Below are 13,972 nucleotides of genomic sequence, written 5' to 3'. Positions count from 1 at the left end.
TTCTAATCTAACTAAAATCGACTAATAAAAACTTTTATGTATATCGTTCTAATAAATTTAATAGTGCACCAAGTGTGTTAATTATATTTTGATAATAATTAGGTCTACGGAGCTTCAAAGAATTGATCTTTTCCTGTAAAATGTAGCTCCTATCAGCGATGTTTTGTAATTATTCGTCTGAAGATCTATTTCGGGAGCATTGTCATCACTGAAAACAGCCGAGAGAAGTTGGTAAATCATATCTTGACCAAAAATAAAACCTTCCAAAGGTGCCAGCAAGACTGTTTATAAATTCCTCTCACTTCACTTGCGTAGTTGCGTCTGTGTAGTCGTAATCAGCTGACTAAGCCGAGGTGAATGTTCGTTAGTGCTTGAGGAAAATCTTTCCATTTTAAATTAAATTAAATCACCTACAGTTCAAATTTATGTGTACCTGATTGTGTAAGAAACTTAAAGAAATAAAATGCCGCTGACACTTAACTCTAAAATAGTAAGTAAATTAATTTTGTCTAAAATACATTTAGAGGTTATGTTTTTATCACTAAAACAATCGTTCAAACATAAATCGAGGGATTATTACTAGATTTTTGATGATATTATTTATTTATCGGCTGTATCTAATCTATTAGATAGGTAGTTCCGTGATATTTGTAATGCATTGAGTTTATTCTCTTGTAAACTATTGGTAAGGCAGCATGATGGTTGAGAGCTCGTCCTCCTCGTTGGTTTGTACAGTTCCGCTACAAAGCGTGTCGTGCTGTCAATTAATTCACTATCAATCAATTTTGCCGCTTGCGGTTTGTGATCGTTTTCATTGTGCAACGTTTACGCTTAAATAGTGTGTACCATCAACGAAGCGCTTGATTTATGCGAGATAACAAGTTCAAGGTGTCGTACATTTGTGTGCTTGCATTGGTCCATCGCTGTTTTACGCGGTCGGTCGTGTAAGTCGAACAACACTGCCTGTAATTACGTAGCTCCAAAGGTTACTTTTAAGTTATATCATGAGTAATTTACAATTTGCTGTGTCCGAGTTTCTGGAGAGAGTACCAGTATGTATTTTTTGTTTTGTTTTAAATTACCTTGAAACATTTACTTGCCACTGGAGCCTCCAGCTTAGTTTAATTTTGTGGTGTCTGCTTTGATTAAATGCCTAGAACTAAAGTTTACTTGTCAATTTTACTATAAAAACCTTTTTAATTAGGTAGCCACTCACATTTTATGCCTAATACCCAACCAACTTATTAACCATAGTTCTAGCAGTTCTAGAGTGTTTTGTTTAAATTTATTATTGACATTGAGTTGGTGTCAATGTTACTCTGCTAAATCCTACCTAGATAAAATTCGTAAAAATTTTCAAAGTCATGTAATTTAAATGAACATGTAGGTAATTTGAATATTTCCTCATACAAATAACATTAGGTAAATGAAATTGTTGAACAGTGTAGGTATAATATGGTTACAGTCATAATAATTCAGGAACAAGTGTCAATAATTTCAGAATGGTCATTAATGTTGCATCATTATTTTATTTTTAATTTAATTGCAGGTCTTGCCATTAGTTGTAGGCGTTGGGTCAGCAATAGTCCTTGTGACGGTTGTTGCCAACTGCTTATGGGGCAGGAAGAGTAAAAAGCCGAAGAAGCTTGTCGCTCTTGTGGACCCAAATGTGAAATATGCCCTGCCTTTAATTGAGAGGGAGGAAATCAGCCATGACACAAGGAGATTCCGGTTTGGACTACCGAGTCATGATCATGTTTTAGGTAAGTCTTGTGATTTTGCTTGAAGTTTTGTTAATTGATCATAGACAAACTAAACTACAGAACAGTTAACAATTTGTTGACTGTTTAATTGTGTTTTGATTATTGATTGACACAAGTTCTAAATTTGAATTTCATACAGTTTGGCTGGGTTGCGCCATCTTACTTTAACTTTGACAAATGTTAAAAATATCTCAAACTCCATACAAAAAACACCGGTTATAGTTACGGTCAACTCAGCCGTAGACTAATCCTGCAACTTAAATAAAATTATTTTAACCTCATCTTATTTTCAGGACTGCCCATTGGTCAACATATCCACTTATCGGCTAAGATTGATGATGATCTTGTAATCAGAGCATACACTCCAGTATCAAGTGATGAAGAGAAGGGCTATGTTGATTTGGTTATTAAGGTATTTATGTTAAAGTACACTACACATTATTTATTTGATATGTTTATTTATAAGTAGGTACCAGCATTTATGATTTTCCTATTACTTTAGGTGTACTTCAAAAACGTTCATCCAAAATTCCCTGATGGAGGCAAAATGTCTCAACACTTGAACAACATGAAGCTTGGGGACACTATTGATGTTCGAGGACCATCGGGCAGGCTTCAGTATGCAGGAAATGGAACATTCATGATCAAAAAGATGAGGAAAGACCCACCAATCAAAGTTGTTGCAAAGCAAATGAACATGATTGCAGGTACAAAATCCATATTAATATTTCTAATCTTAACCTGATTGAAACCACATTTGGTTCTTAAATGCCTGCCTACCCCTATCAGATGATCCAGCTGGATGTCATCATCATGTCATTTAGTTCCTCTAATTATTTACCTACCTGAGGCAAATGGAAGATTTAATCTACACTTTCCATGCTGACCCAAATGGGCTACCTGACGAAATATTATGTTAACAAAATGTTCATAGAGATCTTAATTAATATGGTTTTATTATCCAAATGTTTGATTAAGAACTGACTAACCAGACAGTATGACTAGCACAACTCTACATGAGTAGTTTAAATGACTAGCAATTTTTCCCTGAATATTTCTTTAATCTTCAGTTCTATGAATCAATTTTTAGAGCTCAAAATACGGTTGTGCACGTTTATTAAGCACCACATTTTTATCTAATGTATTTATTTTTATATTATTTCTCTTTAAAAGATTAATAATTCAGCATTATAAAAAATTTTTAAGTATGTAGGTATTGTTAATTTAAGTGTGCCAAGGTAGTTAACCTAGCATTATTCAACAAAATTCGATCTACAAACAAAATATGTAACTACTGTCCGTGCCGTACATGCGTCGGTTTTGGACCTGGATGTTAATATTTGAAAAAAAAAAGTGATAATAATATTATCTAAATAATAGTCTTTATATTTTCACAAGAAACGATAATTATGAGTCAGTCTTTGTCAAACTGCCCAGCCCACATAAACCCAGCCTAAAACCACATGGTAATAGTCCAAAGTTCAAATTAGATCTATTGGTACAAAGGTATTTTAGCTACCTTCTTTGGTCGCTTCGTTCGATCTTTGGTTCTTTTAAGCAATCTGTTTGTAATTTTAATTTATACATAAGTAGCCTACCAAAAACACAGATAAGGATTAGAGCAAAAATAATCACCATTTAATCACTTGGTTATCTATTTGAAAGAAACTCTAGCTAACTTGATTGTTATTTTTAGTACTTAAACACTATTAAAGACTTTATTTTTTAAGATTATGATATAAAATATTATGGCATAGGCTTATTTTAGATAGCACTGGTTTTTCCGATCACTATTGTCTGTAGCACTATCAAGATTAGGCGGGTTTTAGAATCGCGCTGACCGCTCGCTGATCGTCGGCGCTGACGCTTCATACATTTCGGCTGTCAACGGCGTCAGCGCTGACGGTCAACGTGCGTCAGCTTGACTCTAAAACCAGCCTTAGTGCTAGTTTTTTGATAAGTAAAAAATAAGTGAATACCTAAAAAAACAACATAAATATGTAATGAAATTATTATTCAAATAATAATTATTATTTAAATTATAATTATATAAAATAAAACTTATAGACATTTGTCGATCAAATAATACATTTATCCTAATTCTTAACACTGATAGAAGACAATGAAAGTGTCTATCTTTAGTGTTAACAAACTGATAAACCAAGTGCTAATGTCATTAAACTTTGATATTTACAAAGGCTGAATGTTCCACTAGCATTTGATAAGTAGTAGAAACAATACAGCTTGCGAACCATAAGTCACGTAGTGTAGTCACATAATACCAAAATTAAATCTAATGATGCACAGTCTATTTTGATCTTTTACAGACGACAGCATAATATCAAGCTAAACTGCAGCATCTATGTAGTTGTAATAAAAAGGTGCTATTTGTGCTGCTGATTATACCATTGTAACTCAGATTGATTGTAGCACATATTTAAATGTGATATTTACTAACTGCAATAGAATATCCGTTAGACATGTTTACACGACTGAACAATGCAACCCTAATCCAAGACTAGACTAGACAGGTGTTCTGAATGAGTCAGTTGACCATTTGGTCATCAATCATTACTTTATTGCCGACTACCTTTTGCCCGCCGCTTCGCCCGCGAGAATTTCTATCACAGAAATACTTAAACGCGCGCCTCCGAAAACAGGGATAAGAAAATTGTTTGTTTTTAGCTAAGTCTCTATAAATATGTCATCTAAATATCAGTGCTTTAAACCCATAAAAGACAGAAGAAATATAGATCTCACCATATTTTTAACGTTATTGCCTTTTCTTAAAGACCAGAAACATTTTTTTTTTACTTGCTGTAATCTTAGGCTGGGTTGCACCATCTTGCTTTAACTTATAACAACCGTCAAAAGTATGTCAAACTCCATACAAAAAACACCGGTTATGGTTATAGTTTACAGTTACAGTGGTTAAAGTAAGGTGGTGCAACTTGCCTTAGACTTAAACCTTTACCTGGTAGTGGCAGAATTGTTGCCACCATATTTTGAACCTTATTGAGAAATCATAAGGTACAAAAGTAATGTAAAGTATTTTTTTCTATACCAGTTAAAGGGTTATGGAACGTGAAATGGTGACAAACAGACCGACTCACCTTCGCCTTTACAATATCACTAATATTTTGTGACTATTTGTATTTACAGGTGGCACTGGCATTGCGCCAATGCTCCAACTGATCCGGCACATCTGCCGAGACGTCAACGACCGCACCCAACTGCGGCTGCTCTTCGCCAACCAGACGCAGGAAGATATCCTGCTGAGGAACGAACTGGAGATGTACCAGAAAGACCACCCGGACCAGTTCAAATTGTGGTACACAGTAGACAGGCCTAGTGAAGGTGAGTTTCTGAAGTTGGAGTTTAAAGTTGAGTTGCACCACCTAATTTTGACCATAACCAGGCCTGTTCATCTCCGCGAGTTTACATCGAAAACAAAACACGCACGATTGCCCCCTACAAGAGTACTATTCGACAAGGCCTCACATACGAGCGAACATTGACTCACGCACGCGTATTCTTGTGTATGATGGAAAAAAATAAAGAAAATGGTGTACTAAATACTGTGCAGTATTTAACTGCCTAAATAATAATAAAAACACAGAATGTACTTTTTTAAGTTGCCTCAAGACACTGAGAGGTAAATAAGTAGTTAATATTATTCATGATAATTCATGCTAAATCATGTATTTCCTCCGCCATTTTCTGCAGATTGGCACCACACGTCACATCATTTTACCGAAGTCAGCCCTATAGCTTCGGCGCAGTACCGATCACTGACGTTTGTCAACAAAACTTCTGACAAACTTGCTTGTCTCTTGAGACAAGCTAAATTACACCATATTGTTATTGACATTGAGCATACATTTTTTTAAATACCTTCGCGAAGTAAAACTTCTGTACGTAGTACTTATTATTATTCTGTGCCGTAACTATAACTATAACAATTGACGTTAAAGTAAGATGGTGAAACCCAGCCTAAAACCTCTAGTACGAACGCTGTTAAAGAATCTGCGGGAAATCCGAAAAACATTAACCAAAATTTCGAATGTTGCTATCCCTCTCACGCAAAGCGAGATACCCGGCATGAACGATAGTGACAGATAGACCCGAAATTACGTATACAGGGTGTCGGAGTAACCCTGCTGTATTTATACTCGTACCGTAAATCCATGTGATTCTCATTAGGTCGTCGGGCCAGTGATTTGTACTGTCGCAGCTGCTGAGTAGCATTAAGAGTTACTTATTTAAACAAAACTCTTTAGTAATCTTGGGTATCGACGTTCGCCTGGCCTGATATTTTGCGTAGGTACCAAACTACAATGTCATCGTCCATTGCGGGTTCGAATCTCATTTAGTGCAATGAGGGTTTTCGCGATTGAAAAATCCGCCATATGGCAAAACGTAGACGCGAGGTCCAAATGCTGCATGATTGGTTATTTTTGACATGACATTGACAGATATGTCAAAATCCACCAATCACGCAGCATTTGGACCTCCCGTCTACATATTACCATCTGGCGGATTTTTTAATCGCGAAAACGCTCATTAGCGTTGGTATTTAGAAACTTAAATTGAATTCGTTTTGATATACATTTGATACCAACCGAAACCATGTTTAATTATTATCATTTATATCTTTACTATCTTTCAGCTGCAAGTGTGTTACTATCTTGCCACGCACAGACCAATTATAATGATATTAAATGCCATTCAAAATATCTATCAGTCAATCAATGTTATAAAAACTACGTGATTCTGTACTGCATACAAGTTATAAATGTAAATGCTATCACATAATGTTCTAACCAATCGATAATATTTATCTATAAGTAGTTACATAATGAAAAGCGCACAGATAAGACGCCTACGTATTCAATACTATGACACGAGGTCACCTTACGCTGTAACGTGGGTTACAGTATCTTTAATGGCGGACGTAAAGCTAAAGCGTAGAACAAATAAATAATTAATTATTTTTACACAGATCTTGAGGGACAGGTTGGCAAAAACTCAGATCACTATACCGAACATGATATCGTCTTTTAGAAAACAAAATTCCAACGTCATTCATTTGTTGTTTTTTCTTCGCTCTTCTGGTACAGTCCAAAACACAACTGACAATTAACTCATTACAACCAGGTAAAGTAAAGAGCACTATGTAGATCGAACACAATAAATGGCTTCTATCTGGTTAGCTGGTCTAGCTATAGTTCATCGGTTGTCTTTCGACGTTAGTTAAAAATTCACTAATCTGCATGTTAATTACAGTTTTACGTCATTAGGTTACTTTTTATGTGAATTAATGTACATTGTTTAAATAGTTTGCGAAATCTTTTCGAAACAAAGACATTTGATAACAAAAGGGTCACTTAAAAATGTAAATCAATGACAAACATTTTCAGTATATAATTAAAATGAAACTAGTACCTACCTTAATTTTATGACTCGTTAACCACAGCACTGCTAACCATTATGAATTATTATCCTTATATACAGAGACTAATTTTACATTGCAAAATCGCTCCTAAAACTACAATAAAATTCATATTTCTCTTTATCTAAAATCTATGTCGAATATTCCACTGTATTTAATCTATTCTAACATTCAGTATTCGTATTCCATACCTACCTTTTACTTACAGGATGGACATACAGCACCGGTTTCATCAACGATGAAATGATCCGCGACCACCTCTTCCCTCCGAGCAATGACGTCATCACACTCATGTGTGGGCCACCACCGATGATCAACTTCGCCTGTAACCCGGCGCTGGAGAAACTAGGTTACTCAGAAGACCTTCGCTTCGCCTACTAAGGTTATTATTGGGGTAGTATTTAAACGAGTGACTGTAAATTTATGTTGTAAGTGTCTAAAATAATTAATGTGGGCTAAAGAATTACTAAGTGAGCGACTGAGTGCGAGTGACGAAAAATCAAAAGAATAGCAACTTACAAAAAAAAATTGAGTTCCTTAAAATACAAAATGAGAAGCTTCATAATATAAATTTGAGCGACCTATTTTGATTGAGGGTCAACGTTAGGTCCTGCATTTTTTTCAACATTTGGCAAATGGTTTTTTTATACTGAGCGGTTATTTTGAACTTTAATGAAGTGTTTCGAATGCAAAAACTACTTTGAAAAATACTATTATATGAGCAGCGTATTATGAGCCCACATTTAAATAAAAAATGATCTTATGAAATAAATATTTGACGGAACACTATTCTAGTAGCGAAAAAAATAAATTATTAAAATTTAAGGGTAGGTAATCAAATGAAACAATGTATTACGAAAAATGAAATAAATTTGTATTTTCTTAAATCGAATCAACAAAAAAAAAACAAAATTAAATAAGTCGCTTCTGTCAACCCAAAAAAAAGTAATCTTATTAATAAGGTTCATTGGTACCTACCTATGAGGATTGAGGAGCTCTACCTACTCATCGTCACTGTATGATAAGTGCTGGCTTGGACTTAGCGGGCCTCGTTTTCTTTTTTGTCGAATAGGTATCAGTTTTGCTTCCAGTGGCGGTGTTGTTAGTTTGAGCCGAATTGCTAGACCCAAAACGTGTTTGCATACATATTTTGTTAAAAATTCGGGACAGTCGCCCCGCCCCCATTCGAATTCGCGCGCTGTAACAATCTGTAGTTTTCATTAATAAAGCGTATCAAAATAAAAAAACATGAGACCTCAAATATAATATCAGTAACCAATAATCATTAACAAAGCAGCTCACAAAACTTTGCTTAGAATTAACTTTTTTGTAGTTCGTTCAGTAAAACTTCAATTAGAAAAATCTAATGTATCTTCATATTAAAGTTGCCCTCTCTGTATTTCCAGTCGCTCACTTAGTAATTTAGTTGCCCGGATAGTATTTTTATGTCTGAAATGTAATAATCAAAACCCACATTTTGTAAGCTCGTTCTGGATTTTATTATTGATCAATATTCGTCGTTAGTTTGGTAAATTTTTCGCTTACTAAAATTCATACCGCTCAAGGTATTAAAACAGTATGCCATCATCAGTCGCAAAGTATTTTTTTAGTCGCTCGTTTTATAATACCCTTTATTATTGTATGTAGAAACTGAGTTTAACATCACAGTACAGAAGTCCCAGTCAATAGAATAAACATAGGCCCGTATTATGGAACGGTTCAAAATTAAAATAAAACGTTTGAAAATTGATTTGAATTCATAAATCACTTCGTTATTGCGGAAAAACTGCATAAAAATGAAACCTGTGTTTATACACTTATCCCCATAATAATAAAAAGTTACGCCTAGGATGAACTCTGGATTAAAATGACATTTCCATACTAAACTAGCGGCCGCCCGCGACTTCGTACGCGTGGATCCCGTTTTACCCCCTTTTCCCGAATTTTCTTTGCTATAAACCTCACGGAGCCTGAGACCTTTCGAATGCAAAACCGTGGAAATCGGTTCGTGCGGAGGAAAACCCGACTTATTTTTATATAGTAGACCTGTGTTTATACACTTCGATGGGTGCCTGGAATAAAGCCGCTATAGCCATAGCAGCAGTTTTCCGATTAAGCGATTTTCGTAATCTGGGGGTCCCTATACACCTTGTGATTTTTTTTTCAGAATTTTATCTTTGAAACTGGCTGATTTACCAAAAGCACTATGGATATTGAATCGTTATTCCCGGAATTTTTTTTACCAGAATAATCGTGGCATGTTCAATGTTAAAAGTTTTAACTTCTACAAGTAACGGCCATTGGGGCTTTGTTCCCCGAAACAAACTATGTGTACCAAGTCACAATAAACATTACCTATGTGGTGGACTGCAGTGGACTGTATGCGTTTGTGTGTGTTCGAGAGCGCTGACCGGACGATGATGACTGCCGTTGAGAGCTTGCCCTTACTATGTCAGGCGTAGTAGGTGCTACTTGCAGGAATAAAACCACTATTTCACTTGCTGAGACTTCTCGCGTTTATTATTCGCTTCCTTTTCTCAGTTCTTGTTGCTTGGAGCACTTGTTCTCTGAACTGAACAAAACAACATTTAAACTTAAACTTGTCTCCCGGAGCGGCTCGCTCTGTATTTATAGGGCCCCGGGCTATATCCATCCCTTTCTCTCCCGATATTCCTGTCTCTGTCTCTCATGTTCTGGACCATAGTTCTGGAATGTTCGAAGCGAGAGGTCCGATGTTGCCGTCCCGTTTCTTTTTCTCTCGAATATTCCAGAAGTGTGTGGAAGAGTAATTGATGTGCAAGCGAGATGACAGATAATGTGAGAAAGAGATGGAATGTTATTTATCTCTAATCGACTCTAATTGATTATTTTACAACATTATCTGACTATTAATGTTGCTAATCGATTCTAATTAATAAGTTAGCGTATTTCCTTGGTCGACGTCGCTAACAATCTCCCCCGCAGTGCGAAGCACTCCCTCTTCCGGATGCGACGTCTTGGCAGGAACCAGGACTACCACTCGTCGCGTCGGTCGCCGTAGCACTCCTCCGGGTGTTCGCACGTCGAGGACTCGTTTTCTTCTGTCCGGACCAGGGTATACCCTCTGCACTTCCCCTCGTGGCCAAGTGTTCCTTGGAAGCGATACGTCGACTATAAAAACGACGTCGCTGACTCGAGGTTCTTCTGTTTCCCGTCCGGTTATCTACTTCGGCATCTAAGTTGGCAGGTACTCTTTTAGCCATCTTCGCCAGAAGTGGTCCGTCAAGCGCTGCGCTGTCCTCCAGTTCGCCTTCCCGATGAAGTCGCGGTTCTTGAACACGCCCGGCGTCATCGCTCCGCAGGATCTTCCGTTCGGGAAGTGGTTCGGCGTGAGTCTTTCTTCGTCGTTGGGATCCGCGCTGATACAGGTAAGTGGACGCGAATTCACAATATGTTCCGCTTCGAGGAGGAGCGTGTGCAGGACTTCTTCCGGTGATGTCCTTTCTTTCAGGACGGCCATTAGTGTCGTCTTCACCGTGCGGACCCTTCTCTCCTAGGCGCCTCCCATGTTGAGACATCCAAGTGGGATGATCATCCAACTTCTTCTTGATGGGATGCTTGTGCGTCTGATGCCCTCTGCTGGTCTTCTTCAGGACACTGCGAGCCCGTTTGTCGGCGTCGTTGAATGGCCGACGTGGTTCCACTCCGATGTCCTCTTTCTCGAAGTGTTGGTGAACCAAGGCTTCCGTTCCATCTTCCACTAATCTGCTGTGGTGCACTAACTTCACTGGATCACTTCTTCCAGTGTTGCATCCATGCAGAACCCATCCAAGGCTGGTCAAAGAGGCAACTGGTTCGGAGGCCTTCCCTCTGCGTAGTCTCCGTGTGACTATCAGCCTCCAATTGTCTTGCCCAATCAGAAGTCTAGGTACTTCTTTGTCGTAGACCAGCTTCTTCTTAATTTTCTTCAGGTGTTTCCAGTTTTGAAGCATTCCTTCTTCGACACCTTGCTTCGTCAGCTTCAAGTTGTCGATAGTTCTCGCTTCGATGTTGAGTTTATTTCTACAATGGACCCCCTTGATCTTCATGTTGATCTTCTGAGAGTTGCTCTTCACCATGCCGTTCCCCCCGACCATCGCAATGGTGATGGCTTCCGGCTTCCCTTGCGCCCCAATCTTCTTCGCCACTGATGAGTCCAGCAGCGTGACGGTGGACCCTTCGTCCAGGAGCGCGAGCACTTTTGCCGTCCCTTTGGGTCCGTAGAGGTTTACCGGCGTCATCTTCAAGTAGGCCTTTCCGCAGCTCGTGGCGTGCACCGATGACACAACTCCTTTGGCGGGCTTCTCTTGAGTCTTCGTTGCTGCGGACTTCTCCGAGTGAAGACTGGTGTGATGCCACCTCGTGCACTTCTTGCACGGCTGTGCCCGGCATGTGTTTCTTGCGTGCTTGAAGCGCAAGCATTTGAAACACATTCTTGCCTTCTTTGCCATTTCCCATTTTCCGTCTACACTGGATTCCCTGTACCTCTTGCACTCGTACAGCCAGTGATCTTCTCGGCATTCTGGGCACTTCTTCACGTCGGTCTTCTGATCTTCATAGTATTCCTCCGCTTGTGGGACGTGGTGGACCGGCCTCTTGAACGTGTTCCTCTTCTGGTCCCAGGACACTTCTGGGGGAGCGTAGTCGCTGTTCATATCTGCTTCAACTTCCGTGAAGTCATACATAAGTTCGAGCGCTGGTTTTCCTTCTGCCCGGCGCTCACGTTGATACATCAGCCACCGAGACTTCATGGTCGGCGGCATCTTGTCGATGAGACACTCCACGGCCCCTGGTGCGTACAAATATTCCATCTTGCCGAGTGCCCTGATGGTGGCCACGGCATTGCGGACTCGGCTGGCAAACATGCAGATCTCCCCTGATGACTCGTTGACCCTTGGCAGCCTTTCCATCTTCTTTAACTCCGCCAGGGCTATGGCTCCAGGTCTGCCGAACCGGACCTCCAGGCTCTTCATCAGCTCTTCCGGATCCTCGGCGGTGAACAGGAGGCTCTTGACTGCCTCCCTCGCGTGCCCCTGGAGACACCTTCGTAGTCGCGCCAAATTCTGTGCCGGCGTGAAGGAGCGCGCGGTGTCTTCATATGACCTTCTGAACGCGAGCCATTCTTCACATGCGCCATTGAAACTTGGGAGGTCGACCAGTTGTCTTGTGAGGCCACCCTCTGCCCTCTGTGACAGCTTGGTGATGGCCATGGCTAACTCTTGAATGTCTGTTCTCCCTTCCGTAGGTAGCGGCTGTGGCGGCGGCGGCGGCAACACTTGCGGCGGCGGTGGCGGCGGCAGCGGTAGAACTTGTGGCGGCGGCGGCAGCGGCGCGGCGGGCGGCGGCGGCGGTATCGGTTGTAGTTCCGGCGGGACCCTCTCGGCGATGGTGTTCGAGTGGTCCAACCAATTTTCGACCTGCATTTGCCTGTACTGCACTTCTTCTGGATCCTCTTCCATGTCGGAATCCAATTGGGCCAACTCCAATTCCGCTTTGGCAACTTCCAGTTCCTGGCGGGCCACTCTTAATTTGGCCTCTATTTCTGCCCTTCTTCTTGACGAGCGGACGGAGCGCGTGTCCTGATTCACTCGTGACAGTCGCGGCGTTTGTTCATGCACTTGCGGCGTGGGTGGCGCGTACTGTCCTTCAACAGTCGGCACGGTGGTCACCGTAGTCGCGGGAGTCGCGGCGGCGGCAGAGGCGGCGGCAACATTGGCCGCGGTGGGCGTGGAGGCGGCGGCGGCGGCGGCGGCGGCGGCGGCGGCGGCACGTCTCTTCTCTGCTTCCGCGATACGGGCCCTTAGTGCTTCGTGTGGCTTCGTGACGTCGGCGGTTATCTCCTCTGTGTAGGAGCGCGGTGCTGGTTCCCCTCTTCCCAAATGCACGCCGGGCTCTCCCATAACCCGGGNATTCCAGAAGTTTGTGGAAGAGTAATTGATGTGCAAGCGAGATGACAGATAATGTGAGAAAGAGATGGAATGTTATTTATCTCTAATCGACTCTAATTGATTATTTTACAACATTATCTGACTGTTAACGTTGCTAATCGATTCTAATTAATAAGTTAGCGTATTTCCTTTGTCGACGTCGCTAACAATCTCCCCCGCAGTGCGAAGCACTCCCTCTTCTGGATGCGACGTCTTGGCAGGAACCAGGACTACCACTTGTCGCGTCGGTCGCCGTAGCACTCCTCTGGTTGTTCGCACGTCGAGGACTCGTACTCTTCCGTCCGGAGCGGGGTATACCCTCTGCACTTCCCCTCGTGGCCAAGTGTTCCTTGGAAGCGATACGTCGACTATAAAAACGACGTCGCTGACTCGAGGGTCTTCTGTTTCCCGTCCGGCTGTCTTCCTCGGCATCAAAGTTGGCAGGTACTCTTTTAGCCATCTTTGCCAGAAGCGCTGCGTTGTCCTCCAGTTCGCCTTCCCGATGAAGTCGCGGTCCTTGAACACGCCCGGCGCCATCGCTCCGCAGGATCTTCCGATGAGGAAGTGGTTCGGCGTGAGTCTTTCTTCGTCGCTGGGATCCGCACTTCACAGTGGCAACAACTTGGGAATTCTTCTTTTCTCCGATGTATTCTTCCCCCGTCTCGAAACGATCTTTCTTCCATGTTGTCTTCAACACTGAATCCTTTTCCTTCTTTTTGACGGGACGCTGGTGCGCCTGATGCCCTCTATTGGTCTTCTTCAGGACACTGCGAGCCGGTTTGTCGGCGCCGTTGCATGGCCGACGTGGTTCC

General features: G+C 41.1%; 1 protein-coding gene across 6 annotated transcripts; it reads left to right on the top strand.

Moving 5' to 3' along the window:
- Positions 1-305: 305 nt before the first annotated feature.
- On the top strand, positions 306-9,133 carry LOC114355290 (NADH-cytochrome b5 reductase 2). 6 transcript variants are annotated; one of them, XM_028308067.1, is made up of 7 exons: positions 306-490; positions 1,550-1,763; positions 2,057-2,175; positions 2,266-2,470; positions 4,926-5,120; positions 7,424-7,598; positions 8,847-9,133. In XM_028308067.1, exons 1-6 carry the CDS (start codon positions 464-466, stop codon positions 7,594-7,596), a joined length of 933 nt encoding a protein of 310 aa, XP_028163868.1. In that variant the 5' UTR covers positions 306-463; the 3' UTR covers positions 7,597-7,598; positions 8,847-9,133. The 6 variants fall into 6 exon arrangements, with proteins under 6 accessions (XP_028163868.1, XP_028163867.1, XP_028163866.1 ...); XM_028308065.1 differs by lacking the exon at positions 306-490 and adding an exon at positions 635-725; XM_028308062.1 differs by lacking the exon at positions 306-490 and adding an exon at positions 764-1,052.
- The last annotated feature ends 4,839 nt before the right edge of the window (positions 9,134-13,972 follow it).

The sequence above is a fragment of the Ostrinia furnacalis genome, unplaced genomic scaffold (assembly GCF_004193835.3).
Source record: "Ostrinia furnacalis isolate ACB-3 unplaced genomic scaffold, ASM419383v2 OfSCF2378, whole genome shotgun sequence".
Classification (NCBI taxonomy): Eukaryota; Metazoa; Arthropoda; class Insecta; order Lepidoptera; family Crambidae; genus Ostrinia; species Ostrinia furnacalis.
The sequence above is the reverse complement of the archived record's forward strand: the minus strand, read 5'-3'. Positions and strand labels throughout refer to the sequence as shown.

What these genes read in the sequence shown, in the direction of transcription:
- LOC114355290 (XM_028308062.1), top strand. Translation starts at nt 1,005, where the DNA reads ATGAGTAATTTACAATTTGCTGTGTCCGAGTTTCTGGAGAGAGTACCA. An exon ending in GAGTCATGATCATGTTTTAG is followed by an intron (nt 1,764 to 2,056) that starts GTAAGTCTTGTG and finishes TCTTATTTTCAG; the next exon opens with GACTGCCCATTGGTCAACAT. An exon ending in AGTAGACAGGCCTAGTGAAG is followed by an intron (nt 5,121 to 7,423) that starts GTGAGTTTCTGA and finishes TTTTACTTACAG; the next exon opens with GATGGACATACAGCACCGGT.